The sequence below is a fragment of the Hypanus sabinus genome, chromosome 8 (genome assembly GCF_030144855.1).
Source record: "Hypanus sabinus isolate sHypSab1 chromosome 8, sHypSab1.hap1, whole genome shotgun sequence".
NCBI lineage: Eukaryota > Metazoa > Chordata > Chondrichthyes > Myliobatiformes > Dasyatidae > Hypanus > Hypanus sabinus.
The window spans coordinates 139,414,629-139,432,122 of record NC_082713.1 but is presented as its reverse complement, the minus strand read 5'-3'; the positions used below and the strand labels follow the sequence as shown (position 1 = coordinate 139,432,122).

At 41.3% G+C, this 17,494-nt stretch overlaps 1 protein-coding gene across 3 annotated transcripts in view; it reads right to left on the bottom strand.

Moving 5' to 3' along the window:
* LOC132398482 (FYVE, RhoGEF and PH domain-containing protein 4-like) overlaps positions 1–17,494 on the bottom strand; it is a 260,428-nt gene that overhangs the window by 190,288 nt on the left and 52,646 nt on the right. The window contains exon 1 of one of the 3 annotated variants that reach the window (XM_059978001.1): positions 7,892–7,910. The exons of the other annotated variants lie outside the window; for them this stretch is intronic. Coding sequence (XP_059833984.1) covers positions 7,892–7,895 — 4 coding nt within the window. The 5' untranslated portion in view covers positions 7,896–7,910. Of the gene's footprint in view, positions 1–7,891; positions 7,911–17,494 lie in introns of those variants that run through there. 3 annotated transcript variants of the gene reach the window in all.

The following is a 17,494-nucleotide window of genomic DNA, read 5'->3' as shown; positions in this document are numbered from 1 at the left end:
TCAAACTTGGATTCAGTTTGAAAGCAAATCCACATACAGTACTTTCTTTAAGTGAAGGTTCCACTTACTTGGGCTCTGGGTTATCTAGGAACACTAAGCAACACGAGGTAAATGTTGTCATCTGCTTCCCTTTGTTGTTGACAAAGACAAGCAAACTAAAGATCACATTTGTTGTTAAGTATATAATAGTAAGCAAACTATACAAACTAGGATGCCTGAATAACTCCCTGCTAATTTTAGAAATTCTTTAGCTTTTACTTAGAAAAGAGACAGTAAATAAATTAATTCCCAGCATAAACTATAACGTAACAATAAACGCACGAACATTAGTCATGCTTAAAATACAATTAAAATATAATAAATTTATCCATAATCAGTCATCCAGCAAAGAAATAAAATTATAGTATTGTTTCTTCATACTGAAATAAAGCTGATCAACACTGGACTTCAAGGTGAATGGTCCCAGGTTCGAATCCAGCAGGCCCCTTCCATCTGTGCTGGGCTGAGTGTTGAGCTAGCAACTTGGCCTCTTTTTAAAAAGCAGGCAAATGTGAAGGAAACTGCAAAAAAAAAAGCCGCCTAATGCGTCACAAGGCGCGAAAAGGAACAACATTGAAATAACAGTAGGGGTAACCAGCATAAGACACAAGCCTGAGTTAATTGCTCCTTTCCCACTATCAGGCAAAGTTGCTCAATAGGAAGCAGCTGTTTCCATTTCCAGTTCTTGTTTCCTAATACATACAGATTTATAAGCTTGTCAGCAAAATCATTACCACCTCTGTGGTCTATTCATGTATGGAGTGGCTTTAAGAATTGGAGTGTCTGACATGGTATAACTGACACTGTTGTGGTTTGTTGCAAACTAATACCTTGGATAATGGATGTATTGGTTAGGTTCTACCTTGGCCTGAACGTAGTAGCTTCAAGGAAATTCACAACACAAAAATACCCTTCAACTCGTTTGAAACTCCATACCCTTTCTATTTACATTATAGCCATACTTCCTCAAATACTTAAAGATTTGGGAAGCAAATGTGTACTAATAATATAGGTTCTTGAGGCAGAATGCAATAGAGAAAACAGAACGGACAAAAGCTCCATGACGGAGCCAGAAGATTGGAAGTTTGCTCCAGTTAAGTGCTGATACAGAGACACATGCCCTACATTAGCGATCGCCTCATCCTCGTGGATCATTGGAACCTCTTCTGGTGCAGGGGTAACTTGTACAAGAGGGTATCCTGGCAGGGAGCTGGTTTTGGGCAAGTCAATACAGTGACCAACTGTACGGGTATGTTCCAGTCAGAGAGAGGACAATAATGGCAATGTAAGAGCATCTTGGATGTCTGAATCAGAATCAGGTTTATTATCACCAGCATATGTTGTGAAATTTGTTAACTTAGCAGCGGTACAATGCAGTACATGATAATATAGAAAGGAAAAAAAACTAAGTAAATCCAGTAAGTCATCGTGTTTGTGGTGTGTGTGTGTGTGTGTGTGTATATATACATATATATATATAAAAGAATAGAATAGTGCAAAAGAAAGAATATATATTAAAAAATTTTAAAAAGTGAAGTAGTGTTCAAGGGTTCAATGTCTATTTAGAAATCATATGGCAGAGGGGAAGAAGCTGTTCCTGAATCACTGAGTGTGTGCCTTCGGGCTTCTGTACCTCCTCCCTGACGGTAACAATGAGAAGAGGGCATGCCCTGGGTAATGGGGGTTCTTAATAAAGGACATCGCCTTTCTGAGACACTGCTTCTTGAAGAAGCTTTGGTTGCTACAGAGGCTAGTACCCAAGATGGAACTGATTAATTTTACAACTTTCTGCAGCTTCTTTCGGTCCTGTGCAGTCACCCCCCCCCCCATACCAGACAGTGATGCAGCCAGTCAGAACGCTCTCCATGGTACATCTACAGAAGTTTGAGTGTTTTAGCCGACAGACCAAATCTCTTCAAACTGCTAATGAAACATAGCCGCTGTCTTGCCTGCTTTATAGCCCAGGTTAGATCCTCAGAGATTTTGATTGACGCCCAGGGATTTGAAACTGCTCACTCTCTCCACTTCTGATCCCTCTATGTGGATTGGTACGTGTAGACTTGTTTTACCCTTCTTGAAGTTCACAATCAGCTCTTTATTTTAATCAAGGAGAAAAGGGAAAAGTATGTAAAGCTTAGGAGGCGAGAATCAAACAGAGTCCTTGAGGATTATAAAGAAGCCAGAAAAATATTCAAGGAGGGAATTAGGAAAGCCAGGAGGGGCCATGAAAAGTCCTTGGCAAATTGGGTTAAAAAGATTCTTAAGGCGTGTTAAACATATAGCAAGAGCAATAGGATCCCTAAGGAGAGGTAAAGGATGTGGAGGAAGTGGGTGAGGTCTTAATGAGTACTTTACATCAATATTTACCAAGAGGAAGGATGTGGAGGATAGGGAGATCAGTGCTGAGCGTTCTAATATGCTGGAGCATTTCAAGGTAAAGGAGGAGATTGTGTTGAGTTTCTTAAAGAGTGAGTGGCTCATGTTGTTTCATTATTTAAGAAGGGAACCAAGAATAATCCTGGAAACTATCGACTGGTGAGTCTTACATCATTCATGGTAAAGATTTCTGAGCATTTAGAAAGCCATGGCCTAAATAGAGAGAGCCAGAAAGGTTTTGTGCAGGGCAAGTCATGGCTTACTAATTTGGTTGAGTTTTCTGAAGGGACTATGAGGGTGAGTAATGAGTGTAGAGCTGTGGATGTTGTCTACCTGGATTTTAGTAAGGAGTTTGGCAAGGTCCTTCATGGGAGGCTCATCCAGAAGATTAAGATGCATGGGTTCCATGGTGAACTGGTCGTTTGGGTTCAGAACTGGCTTGCTCAAAGGGTAGGGAACTTACTCCACCTAGAGGTCTGTAATTAGTGGTGTTCTGCAAGGATCTGCACTGTTGTTTGTGATGTATATAAATGACCGAGATGAAAATGTAGAGTGTGTTAGTAAGTGTGCAGATAATACAAAGATTGGCGGTGTTGTGGATAATGTAGAAGACTGGCCAAGAATACAGCGGGATATAGATTATTTACAGATATGGGCAGAGAAATGGCAGATGGAGTTTAACCCAGACAAATGTCAAGTGCTTCACCTCATAGGTCAAATGTAAAGAGACAGTACAGAGAAAATGCCTTCTCCTTCCCCTTCTGTATTTTATCTATTGGTTTGGTTGGCCTCCTGGTCCTATTTACTTCCTATTCAAATTGAAGAGACAGTACTGTAAAGGGTCTTGTCCTTAATACTATTGATGAGCAGAGGGATCTTGGTATTCATCTTCATAGCTCCCTGAAAGTTTCTACACAGATTGATATGTCATGCTTGCTTTTATTAGTTGAGGCATGAGTTCAAACGTCAGCAAGTTATGCTGCAGCTTTATGAAGCTCTAGTTAGGTCACAAGGGGAAATCCGATAGAGGTTTATAAGATTTTGAGAGGTGTAGACAGACGGTATTGTTTTCCCAGGGTTGAATGTTCTAATACTAGAGGGCTTGCTCCTCAGGTGAGAGGGAGTAGGTTCAAAGAAGGTGTGAGGTGCAGGTTTTTATTTTACACAGGAAGTAGTGGGCGCCTGGAATGTGCTGCCTGGGTTGGGGTTAGAGGCAGGTATATCAGGGGCTTTTGAAAAATGTTTAGAGGCTCATGAATGTGAGGGAAACTGAAGGATATGGACATTGTGTAGGCATAAGGGATTACCTTGGTTGGCCTTTTGATTATTAATTTAATTGGCTTAGCACAAGATTGTGGGTTGAAGGGCCTGTCCCTTTGCTGTACTGTTCTATGTTCTCATTGGACCCAACGGGGCACCATAGGCTTTCTCAGATTTCCCAGCATTCCCTCTGCTGGAGGCCAACTCAACCAATGGATATAAATGCAGAATGGGAAGGAGAAGGCATTTTCCTTTTTACTTGATTTAATTTGAATACATCAAATTACTTTAAGTGTATATGAGTGTCCTCCAACATTTGTAATAATTTATTTTATCCGATTTTTTTTTATTTTTTAAAAATGCTGTCGTGTGTTTGAATGTTTGTGACTGGTATGTATTTGCAAACATATAATTCAAGTAACAGTTGGATATTCAGAGATTCCGGGTTTTGCATGTGTGTCAAAGCCATTCTGGGAACAGAACCTACTACTTATGCAGGCATAAGTACTACTACTTAGACTCTACAGTCACTGGGAACTAGCCTCCCATATATGACTGCACACTGCTTAAATAAGCATGGTCTAGTGCAGGCAACTAGCAGATTTTCAGTTTGCCTAGCAGTAGAGGACACCCCCTAGTGTTACTTATACCAGTCAAACCCCATTCTATAAATTAACGCAGGGCACTTTTTTTTTCAAAAAAATAAATACTTCTTGCTCAGAATTTTCCATATAAGAAAATGGAATGTGGCTGATTTTTATACTCTTTTGTGATTTGTTTTAAACTTAACCTTGAAGTTACATTTACCACAGAATAATTGGTGCTGCTGATATTTAGTTTAGCTGACAATTTGCATAGTTCACAAAATATGGATCATATCCTTCTTTACTACACCAGTTTGTTATCTGTCAGACAGTAGGTAATAACTTACTGATTCAAAATCTGACCCCTACTGAAAAAACCTCACAATTTGCTGGAGGAACTCAGCAGGCCAGACTGCATCTGTGAAAAAAGTACAGTCGACATTTCAGGCCGAGACCCTTCAGCAGGTCCTGCCAAAGGGTACCGGCCCGAAACATTGACTGTACTTTTTTTCCATAGATGTTGCCTGACCTACTGAGTTCTTCCAGCACTTTGTGTGCGTTGCTTTGATTTCCAGCATCTGCAGATTCTCTCTTGTTTGTCACCTTCGCAATTTGTTTTCGTTTTAGTTCTCGTCATGTATGATGGGAGAGGGCTGATCATGCCACTATTTAATGTCTTTAGATTTACTCAGAATTGCTAATGATATGGCCATCAAAAAAGACATTCATTTGGTCCTTTTGATAAAATACCATTGGATATTGTAGAATGTGGAATACTGTAGAACTGTGTGTACACTCTGTGTGTATACTGCGTGGATGAGGTATGCCTTTGAGACCATATCATCCATTTCCAAACTAGAAGCACAAAGTAAACCAGGAGATTCACAGTTTCCTGGGGGCTAGATTTGTGGCATTCAGGGAGAGTCAGTCAGAGTCCTATGAGAACTGTAGACATGACTTACAGTAGGCCATCATAAAAGCAAAGAGACAATTCCATGTGAAGTTAAAGACACAATTGAATGCAAGACAGCTGTGGCAAGGTTTGCATTCCATTTCTTCCTACAAGTCGAAACCTAATAGAAAAAATGGTGATGCCTGACTTTGCAATGAGCTCAATACCTTTTAAGCTTTCTTTGAAAAGAACAATAACATTATTCCTCCGTGAACTCACACAGCATCTGGTGACTCTGTGTCCTCTGCCTCAGAGGCTGATGTCAGAGCATCCTTCGAGAAGGTGAACCCTTGCAAGGTGTCAGGTCCCAATGGTGTACTTGGCAGGGAACTGAAAACCTGTGCCAACCAGCTGGCAGGAGTGTTCAAAGACATCTTCAAATTTCCATTGCTGCAGTCGGATGTTCCCATTGGCTCAAAAAGGCATCAATGATAGTGGTGTAGTTCAAGGATGCATGCTTAGCCCGCTGTTCTTCCCTTTCTACACTCATAACTGTGTGTCTCGGCTCAAACACCATTTAGAAATTTGCTAATAAATTCACCAGATTTTGGCAGAATCTCAGAGGCAAAGGGGAGGAATAAAGGAGTGAAATAGAATGACTGGTTGAGTGCTGTTGCAACAATGTCACACTTAGAGTCAGCAAGACCATGGAAATAATTGTGGACTTCAGGAAAGGGAAGTTGGAACGCACAACAGTTCTCAGTGAGGGGGTCAGTGGTAGAAAGGGTAAGCAGCTTCAAGCTCCTGGGTGTGAACATCTCAAGAAGATCTCAAATTGATGGCAACACGAAGGAAGCATGCCAGCGGCTCTACTTAATTTGGAATTTGAGGAGGTTTAGTTGGTCACCAAAGACGTTTGCAAATTTCTAATGAGGTACGGTGGGATGCAGTCTGGCTCAATGCATCACAGCCCTGCTTGGAGTCTCTAATGCGTAGGATGGTGAGACTCTGTAGAGAGTTAGACACTCAACCCCCTCCATCACCGGCACAAGCCACAACCTCCCTGCCACTGGGGATATCTTCAAGATGCAGCATTCACCATTAAAGAGCATCACAATCTGGCACAATCTTCTCATCACTATCATCAAGGGGGTGGGGTTGGATACAGGAGCCTGAGAAGCATCACTCAATTTTTTAAGAACAGCTCCTTCCTCTCTACCATCAAATTTCTGGTTGGTCCATGAACTTGTGAACACCAACTTGTTATTCATTTTTGTACTATTTATTTAATTATTGTAACATACATGTAATTTTCATGCCTTGCAATGAATTGCTGCCCCCAGACAATAAACTTCACCACGTATGTCAGTGATAAAAAAAATGATATTGATTCTAATTCCCATTCCCTCACACAATTTCCCACTGCCTTTACAATGTCAAAATACTAAATCAATGCCTCGAACAGAGAGCATTTCGTAGGCTGATTTCCTCATTGCCCAGGCTTGTTACTTCAGGTCTAGTTTCACAATGGTCTGCAGACACAAGCATAGGGTCTGAAAGTAACCAGGTGTACCTAGAGCAAGTTTGCCCACAAGACATCCTGCAAGGCAGAAATAAAATTGGAAGGTGAATTGCTGAACTATTGCTTGAAGTCCCTCCCCTCTGATTTCCAGGTAAATCTCAATTCTGACAGTCAGAAAGAAGAGCAAGAGCAATGGCGTAGTTGAGATTCCCAGAACCTTCGTCATCCTACCTTCTGTTCCCATGCATCTGACATGGGTGAGAGCCTTTACAAATATTCTTGAGTATCCTTCATTGCAACCTGTAGAAATTGTTAGCAAATGTTATTACAATCACTTCTGTATTTTCAGCTTTAAGTGGGTCTTTGGTTAATCTCCTTGCATAGAAAAATTTTTCAGGCATTGAACTCTACAGTTCCACTTCAGTGAAATCGACAAAGTAAGTGAGGCAGTAGATGCCACTGAACGACCATTAAAATTATCCACCATGCAGATATTTTACCTCTGAGCCATAGATCTGAGTTCTAACATAATTGTTTCTCAATGCCAGATTACCAAATGAACATAAATTAAATATGACAACAAAAATCTCCTGGTGCACTGACTTCATCAGGCTTGTGAATGGAACACAAGTTTTCCCTGTTGTTTGACAATATATACAAAGTATAAATCGTATCTCTCCCAATATTTTAGTCCAGGGATACTGAAAATCCTACAGGCAAGACTTTGCTAAATATTTAACCAACTGTAATGTTCCAATTTCATTTTCATAATCCTCTATCACCACCAAGCATAAAGACTGAGAACAAATAAAAAATTGTAAAATAAACATTCTATGCTCTAGATTATTTTTCATTCTATTCCTTCACTGAAATGATTGGTCAAGGTAAACTTTCAGTAGCAAATTGAACAAACTAGACAGATTTTAAGTCAGCTGACCACCTTAAGTAGATTCACCTTTGAATAGCAGAGTCCCTGTCCTTGCACAAAATTAACAAAAAGTGAAGAAAAACAACTATTAGAAAGAAAATATATTAAGAAACTGAACATGATAGCTTTAATGCATTGTGTCACACCGATTAAATGCCAGATCATACATAATATTTCTGCTATCCTGTCTATTGTCACATTTGGTAATGTACTGAGCAAATTTCACTGCAGAAACTTTGCAGGTCTGCAGAGGGAACAGATTCTATACAATAAAGAGCCAGGATACTCACTCATATCTAATACTGATTACTTAGGTGCTGGCTTCCAGGAAGACAGCCAAGAACGGTAATTGATTCAGCCGCCTTTTGATATGACACTTTCACAATGGCACAAGGGTTCAGGATTTTGCAAACAAGTTTAATTATACTAGCAATTTAATCATTAACTACTAACATTCATGCCACCTCTGGGTTTCTTGCAGATGCCTGCATTCTCTTCTTACTGTATAATTTTCTATGAATCAGCCCTAATTACAATGTATTAAGAAGTGGTACGGTGAAATGTAAAATCCATGCTCAAAACCTTTAGTTTTCTACCACCCACAAATACAGCGAGGATTTCACTGATGCCCAGAGAGCTGCAGTGATAGTCCTCTACAGCAACAACCACCATTTTGGTCATAAGCTTGGCACTTTATAAGTTCAGTGGTGCCCACTGCTCAAGGAATGGACACTCTTGAACAGTCTTGCATACACTTTCTGTTGCACTCTAGTCCACAGCAGAGTGGTATAACTAAACTGCAGGCAAGTCTGGCCGCAGCATCAAATGTGGTTAATCCTGAGGAAGAGAGGGTCCAGTGACTGAGCATCAAGTGTTGCTGTGATGGAACGGGATGACAAAATGATAGGGGAGGGTGCGGCCTATTGGTGTTTAGGTAAGTCAAAGGGACCTTACCCAAGTCTGGGAGTCACCCATTTGGGATATGCTGCTGCAGAAAATGAGTTCCAAATAAATCTTCATTCTTCTCAGAGACAAACTTTGCTCAGAACTAACCATATTCATTTCTCCAAAATCCTCTGAGTGGGTGCTGCATGCATGATGTAATCGGGTGACATTGGCATAAGTCTGTTCAGGACTGAAAGCACCAACCAAATTACAAACAAACACAACAATTAAACATGGAAGTTTGTAAACAGACTCCACTCTGGAAAGAAACAGCCCTAATAGACCTGATAAAAACAGCACGACATGCAAGGATTTCAGTGCTGTTCTAAAGAAAGAGAACATCAAATGTACATTATGCATCATATCCAATTTCAAAATAATACCTGGTCATTGTTTTGGTTTTTTCCAATTTGCAATTCAAATTTTAGAGGCCAAGGAAGAACATTTTATTACTTTTCAACGGACAGGATGAAGATCATACTGCAGATGTCACTTAAATTAAGGAGGGAGAATTATCCTTAAACCTGGCTCTCTAATGGGAGACATTTTGAGAGCTTGCTCTTGGATTGATGGGCTAATGGAGCACGTGGTTGCATGAAATTGAAGTGGCTGTTGTTGGTCAAGTCAAAGGTCAAGTCAAGTCATGTCCTGCCACTTGTTACTGTCATTTCAACCATAATTACTGGTACAGTACACAGTAAAAACGAGACAACTGCTACATGAAACAGTACAAAAATGACACTGAACTATGTAAAAACAACACAGAAAAAACTACACTAGACTACAGATCTACCCAGGACTGCATAAAGTGAACAAAACAGTGCAGGCGTTACAATTAATAATAAATAAGACAATAGGCACAGTAGAGGGCAGTAAGTTGGTGTCAGTCCAGACTCTGGGTACTGAGGAGTCTGATGGCTTGGGGGAAGAAACTGTTACATAGTCTGGTCGTGAGAGCTGGAATACTTTGTTGCCTTTTCCCAGATGGCAGGAGGGAGAAGAGTTTGTATGAGGGGTGCCTGGGGTCCTTCATAATGCTGTTTGCTTTGCGGATGCAGCATGAAGTGTAAATGTCTGTAATAGCGGGAAGAGAGACCCCGATGATCTTCTCAGCTGACCTCACTATCTGCTGCAGGGTCTTGCAATCTGAGATGGTGCAATTTCCGAACAAGGCAGTGATGCAGCTGCTCAGGATGCTCTCAATACAGCCCCTGTAAAACGTGATGAGGATGGTGGGTGGGAGATGGACTTTCCTCAGCCTTCGCAGAAAGTAGAGACACTTCTGGGCTTTCTTTGCTATGGAGCTGGTGTTGAGGGACCAGGTGAGATTCTCCGCCAGGTGAACACCAAGAAATTTGGTGCTCTTAACGATCTCTACTGAGGAGCCGTCAATGTTCAGCAGGGAGTGGTCGCTCTATGCCCTCCTGAAGTCAACAACCATCTCTTTTGTTTTGTTCACATTCAGAGACAAGTTGTTGGTTCTGCACCAGTTCATTAGCCGCTGCACCTCCTCTCTGTATGCTGACTTGTTGTTCTTGCTGATGAGACCCACCACAGTCATGTTATTGGCCAACTTGATGGTGTGGTTCGAGCTGTGGATTGCTGCACAGTCGTGGGTCAGTAGAGTGAACAGCAGTGGACTGAACACACAGCCCTGGGGAGCCCCCGTGCTCAGTGTGATGGTGTTGGAGATGCTGCTTCCGATCCGGACTGACTGAGGTCTCCCAGTCAGGAAGTCTAGGATCCAGTTGCAGAGGGAAGTGTTCAGGCCCAGTAGGCTCAGCTTTCCAATCAGTTTCTGAGGGGTGATTGTGTTTAATGCTGAACTGAAGTCTATGAACAGCATTCAAACGTACGTCTCTTTTTTGTCCAGGTGGTGACAGATTGGCAGAAAGGAGAGAGTTTGGAAATCTGGCTGAGTGGTGCCACAACAACAACCTCTCACTCAATGTCAGCAAGATCAAAGATCGGATTACTGACAACAGGAGGAATAAATGGGGGCTCCAAGAGAGATCAGAGGTGGAGAGGATCAGTAATTTATAATTCTTTGGCATTACTAAATCAGAGGATCTGTCCTGGGACCAGCATGTAAACAGCATTTCAATGAAATCATGACAGTGCCTCGATTTTCTTATAAGTTTGTGCATACTTGACTTTCATCTAAAAACTTGGCAAACTTGTATAGATGCACAGTGGAGAACATCCTGACAGGTTGCATCACGGGCAGGTATGGAGACACCAATGCCCAACAACAGAAAAGCCTGCAATAAGTGGTGGGTACAGCCCAGTTCTTCACAGGAAAAGCCCTCCCCATCATCGGGCATGTCTACAAACAGCGCTGCCACAAGAAAGCAGCATCCATATTAAGGACCTCCACCATCCAGACCACTCCTTCCTCTCACTGCTACCACCAGGAAGGAGTTTCAGGAGTCTCAGTTCCCACACCACCAGGTACAAGATCAGTTATTACTCTTCAACTATCAGGCGCTTGAAACATCGTGGACATCTTCATTCACCACAACACTGACCCGATCAACTAACACAACCTATGGACTGACTTTCAAGGACTCTGCAACTCATGTTTTCAGTTTGGTTTCTTTAACTATTTATTATTATAATTTCTTCCTTTCTGTATGTGCACAGTTTGTTTGTCTTTGTGTGTAATTTTTCACTGATTCTATTGTATTTCTTCGCTCTATTGTGAATGCCTGCAAGAAGATGAAGCTCACGTAGCACTTGGTGACATAAATGTACTTTGAAAACACACTTACTGTGAACTTTGGTTGGGTCAGCTCACTGTCCACAATATCAGTTGCTGAGACAACCTTCTCTGTGAGGGGATAACTGAATCAGCAGAGTTTTCTAACCTGGAGAGGTCACGGCACTCTCCACGTTCCTCCAACCCAACTGAAATTCATAGACTACAATACTAGCTAGATCCTGAGATACACCATTACCAACTCCTCACTATGCAAAAGATACTCTTTTTCAATCCTATAAGGCGTAGTGTTCAAAGTAAATGTATTATCAAATTACACACATCACCATATAGTATCTCGAGATTTATTTTCTTGTGGGCATTCACTGTAAATAAGAAACAGAACAGAATCAGTGGGAAAACCACACAAAGATGGACAATCAACTAATCTGCAAAAGATTACAAGTTGTGTAAATACAATTAAGAAAATAAACAAAACAATAATAATAAATATTTGAGAACTTGAGTTGTGGAGTCCTTGAAAATGAGTCCATTGGTTGTGGAAACAGTTGAGTGATGGGTCGATGTGCCTTTAGAGTGTATGGCACATTTAATTCTGCTGCACAAGTCAATCCATGTGAAAAATAGAATATTAGAGACTAATGACATGGAATGCCAGATCAGCAGCTTTTGCTCTGGGCCTGGCGTGCGACAGATGCACTGGTACCTGGACAGACAGCAGCTTTTGCTCTGGGCCTGGCGTGCGACAGATGCACTGGTACCTGGACAGACAGCAGCTTTTGCTCTGGGCCTGGTGTGCGACAGATGCACTGGTACCTGGACAGACAGCAGCTTTTGCTCTGGGCCTGGCGTGCGACAGATGCACTGGTACCTGGACAGACAGCAGCTTTTGCTCTGGGCCTGGCGTGCGACAGATGCACTGGTACCTGGACAGACAGCAGCTTTTGCTCTGGGCCTGGCGTGCGACAGATGCACTGGTACCTGGACAGACAGCAGCTTTTGCTCTGGGCCTGGCGTGCGACAGATGCACTGGTACCTGGACAGACACAGGCCCTAGGTGGCCTTGTGAACTTCACTCAAGAATGTCATATATACAGTAGCTGTTATATGCTGTTATATAGCTATATCATGACATATACATAGCTATATTATGGGTCTTATATAGCTGTAACATTACCTTGCGGCAAAAAAAATAAGAATGTGGTCAGACCCCACTTGGAGTTCCGTGTTCAGTTCTGGTCACCTCACTACAGGAAGGATGTGGATACTATACGGAGTGCAGAGAAGATTTACAAGGATGTTGCACCTTGTGAGAATAGGTTGAGTGTACTTGGCCTTTCTCCTTGGAGCGACAGAGGATGAGAGAGGTAACCTGATAGAGGTGTATAACATTGATTGTGTGGATAGCCAGAGGCTTTTCCCCAGGGCTGAAATGACTAAAACGAGGGGGGGGGGGGGCATAGTTTTGAAAATAGGTATCAAGGGGATGTCAGGGATATGTTTTTCACGAAGAGTGTGATGGGTGCGTGGAATGCATTGCCGGCAGCAGCAATGGAAGTGGATACAATAGGGTCTTTTAAGAGCCTCTTCAATAGGGACATGGGGCTTAGAAAAATAGAGAGCTATGTGCTAGGGAAATTCTAGGCAGTCTCTTGAGTAAGTTACATGGTCGGCACAACATTGTGGGCTGAAGGGCCTGTAATATTGATGCACCATCAATAACTCACACTGAGACGTAAGGCGAGATATCGGCTTTTATTGACTGGAAGAAGGAACCAGGAGTGAGTGTCCATCACACTATGTCCTGGAGACTGAGGCCGAGCGTCAGGCCTCAGATCGCCTTTATACAGGGGCCTGTGGGAGGAGCCACAGGAGCAGTCAGCAGGGGGCGTGTCCAGACAGGCACATAGTTCACCACAAATATGCTGTAAATTTCTATTTTCTATGTTCTATGTCAATCTTAAGTAAGTTAGAAACTGCCCCTGTCAGGGTTATGGTACTGATCATTTCAGTTTATGAACTTAACATGACACTATCCCCAGCAATTCATCTGCTGCTCAAACAAACTCATTATTTCTAAAATTTCTATCAACCTCCCTGACCACTGACCCACATCCAACTCCATGTTCTTTACAGCCAATCATACCAACCCCCATCTGAACAATGAAGGAACTCCTTAAGTACCAATATCACCTATCAACTGCATCTCGGAAAAACCTTACTCAACCACTCTGTGCCAAGGATAGCCAGTTCCCAACTTTCACTCACCAACTGCAAATGAATAACTTCCTCCCACCTGTCATGTGTACTGACCCGCAATATGCAACAACTGACCTTTGGTCTAACCCCAGCTCTTATTATGAGTCCGCTATTAGCCAATTGCCATCGACCTAATACTGCCCCGACACTGGGTATAGCTGATTTCCTCTCTGGGCACTGCTATGGTCTTGCTTTTATGCCCGTCACCCAATGCAGACGTGGCCCACAGTTCACAGACTTCAATGCCAACAATGTTAAAGGGAAAAAAAATGCTAGCCCAACAGAGCCATTAACTAAAACTCTCAAATGGAAAAACAAAGCCTACACTGCAGCTGAAAAGAACAACTGAATATTAAACAAATACCGCTAGTCTTCAGAGACAGTTGAATCGACAGTCCAATTTCTCAGGCAAGGCAGAATGCAAACAGGCAGTGAAGCATTGCTGTGTCCAAGTCTCTACAAATACTACAATAAAGTGAAAGGAGCACAATTCCCGTTACTGCTGCGCTGCCGAATCCATGGTTGTGACAGCCCCTTCCCTACTGAATTTCTTAGCAGCAGGTCTCGGAAGGCACATTTGCCGTCTGCCACTGCTGCACAAAACAAAAGGCAGAGCTCTTTCTAAATAGTTAGAGATCAGGTATTATTAGGGTTCTGAGGGTCCCATGTGCCCCATCCCTGTGCATAAGACATGGAAGGTATAGCAAACAATTGAGAAGGTTGGTCTTTATTATGAGAAGATTTGAGTATAGGATACTTATTACAATCATACAGGGCATTGTTGAGACAACGCTGGACCTATTCCCTAAAAAAATAGGAATGTCCTGGGGAGTGCAGAAAAGGTTTATAAAACTGATTCTGGGGTTTGCCATATGAGAAATAGTCTAGATCTGTATTCTCTAGATCTTAGAAGAAAGCAAGGAGGACATCTTGGTACTTGTCTCGGCAAGCACTCAGACCAGGGGTTACAATCTCAGCATTAGGAGTAGGCCTTTGAGGATCAAGATGTGGAGAAATTATTTCACACAGAGAGTGGTGAATCTTTGGCACTTTCTGCCCTGGCCAGCTCTGAAGGTTCAGCTGTAGAATCAATAGATTTCCGGATAGTAAAGGAACCAAAGAATAAGGGGATAATGTACTTAAATCGTGCTTCGGTAAAAGATCAGTGGTGATCTTGATAAATGGCAGAGCAGACTCAAAGAGCTGAACTTCCTGCTCCTGCTCGTGTTAATGTTGTCATGCTCACTCTGGCTATCTAAAGCACTTGCACTGGAGTCAAACAAGTCTTAAAGGAATGCATTTCAGAGGCCACGTGCAAGGAACTAATGCATATAACATGTTTAGGGTTACTAACCAAGCATGATTATCTGGCATATTTTATTCTGCATCTCAGGATTTCTTGAAGGAAGTGGCACGTAAATAAAGGCTTAAAATGGTCAACTAATGCGCTTTTGCATATCTATTTACGTTTTATTATTTGTGTGTGCACATTTTAACAGATGCACAAGCAGTACAAATTCCAGTGAACTGCAATTCAAATTAATTGGTTTCCATCCATCAGTCATGGACACCCCTCAATTCTCCACGTGAAGCTGATTGTTGCTAACGCTTGTGGCTTCTAGTCAACCCGTAAGACATCTTATACAATCCCGTTTCAAATTCAATTCAAAGACTATAAGACCATATGACATAGGAGAAGAATTAGGCTATTTGGCCCACTGAGTCTGCTCCGCCATTCTATCACGGCTGATCCTTTTTTTTTGAGGCAATTCAGCCCATGTCATCTGCCTTGGTTCTTTGAAAAAACCATCAACTAAGACCGTTCCCTTCTCTTTGCCTGCAGCCACACATTCATCTAAATTCCTTGTCAACATTAAATCTGCTTCTACCATTTCGGGAAGTGCATTCCAAAACACAAACAACTCACAGTGTAAGCAACGTTCTCATCCCCCTTTCAATCCTTATGACAGCTTCCTTTAACTTGGGTTCTTTGAAAAGCTCCCTATTGTTCCGTCATTCAAAGCCTGCCTAATTACGCCAACAAAATCACTTACAATTTTCCACTTCTCCATTAAAACTCCTCTTCTCCGCAGCTTGTCTGGACTCTTGGTTCATCTAAAACTCTTCATCTCCTGGCATCAATTAAAAGTTCTTGAAAGTTAATTTCTATTGCTCACCACTTACAAAGCTCAGCAAAACGACTGAATTCCTGGCCCTCTTCTGATTCGGTTTATAATAATGTCGATAATTCAACACTATCTTCTACAAAACTTGTGTAAGAATCCCTTTACAATAGGATCATTTAGTTTATATTGCTTCTAATTCTTATTTACAATATTCAGCAATTCGTAATTCTTTATAATCAGAGGAGTAAGTAACTTAAGACACTGAGTCATTCCATCATGTGACTTCAAAAAAAAAAGTTTTGCTTGTTGAGCGTTCAATAGCTATCAGCCAAATCTGGAATTTATCAAGAACCAATCACTTGAAAGGCTGTACAGGAACATACAGCATATACGCATAAAGGCATCTTGTTGCCTTGACAGCAAGTATGCTTTTTGTTTTCCATGTATTTTAATCGTGGGATTGTATTTGCCATTGCATTTCAATAAACAATGCATCTACTCAGCTTTTTTTGGCATTTGGTGAACTGATAGATAATGCCGGGAAATTGAATCCAAGCTTTTCACCAAAGGGTAATAGAGTTAAAGGCTACATTGAAGCATTTTACAGATGAATTCAAGATATAATCCTATTTCTACAGTGACTGATGTAGTCTTTGTTCTATTATCATGAAGAGCTTCTATATATAAAATATTCAGGAGAAAATATCATAATTTGTCAAATTCTGCCCATAATGTTACAATTTAAACAATTGTGAAATAAAATAGTATTTGATCAAGATAAGTTGTCACAGTAATAGGGTCTGCATTTCTTTTAAATATTGTTTGTTATATATTTGTATGTTTAATGCCACAGACAAAACCCAGCTATTAAATGGGGACAAATTTGTCTGAAATTAATATCCTTCTCCTGGTTCTAAAATTCCTTGTTATTCTACTACCCTTGAAAATCAGGATTGATACTATTTGGAATTAATGATATGAAAACACTGAGCTTTGTGTGGAGAATTTAAGTTCCAACTAGTATTTTGATTTTTGTTTGGAGCTGTCAAGAATGGTTCGTGATTATATTATAATTTTAAAATTCAGTTCTATTTCTATTCCCAAGAATTCTTTCCAAGTTACAAAACAATTCATGGTGCAAATGTTTCTCCTGTAATCCCTGAATTCACCGTGCTATGATGATGACCTTCCAGACGTAAAACTTTCAGGAGAAAATGTCACAATCTGTCAACTTCTGCAGTAGCATCACAACTTGAATAATTGTGAAATAAAATGGTTAAATAACCACAAGTTAAATGACCACCAATAGCTTTTATAGTTAAATCTGGTACTTGTTTTAATGGAAGAAAGTAAGCTGTTTGGCCCATGAGAAAGAACATCAAGGCACCAGAGCCAATGTTAGACAGTCCTGAAAACGGCCATGGGGATTGCAATATGTGAAATTGGAAGCACAAAATCAACCACTACAGCAGCACTGTTCAAAGCCACAGAGAGCCAGTGCCATCAGTGCTAGCAGAGTTAAAGTTGGCCAGCTTTAGTTAGAGGCAGACTGCATCTCAAAGAGGAGCTATCTTGTGGTAGAAATACCTCTGACGTGGTGAACACTGAAGAAGGTTTCAACCTGGGGAAGACTGCGATCCATACGTTTTCAGATATTGCTCTGGAAGCCCTGTCAAAGGAATAGAAGGAAATAGGACGTGTGGACCACCAGGCCCTGTAAACCTGCCCTGCCATTCAATATGATCATGCTGATCTATGCTGGAACAATTCATCTTCTGTGCCAATTTCCTATAACTCTCAAATGATCAATTTTCAAATATTTATGCATCACCATCATATATATA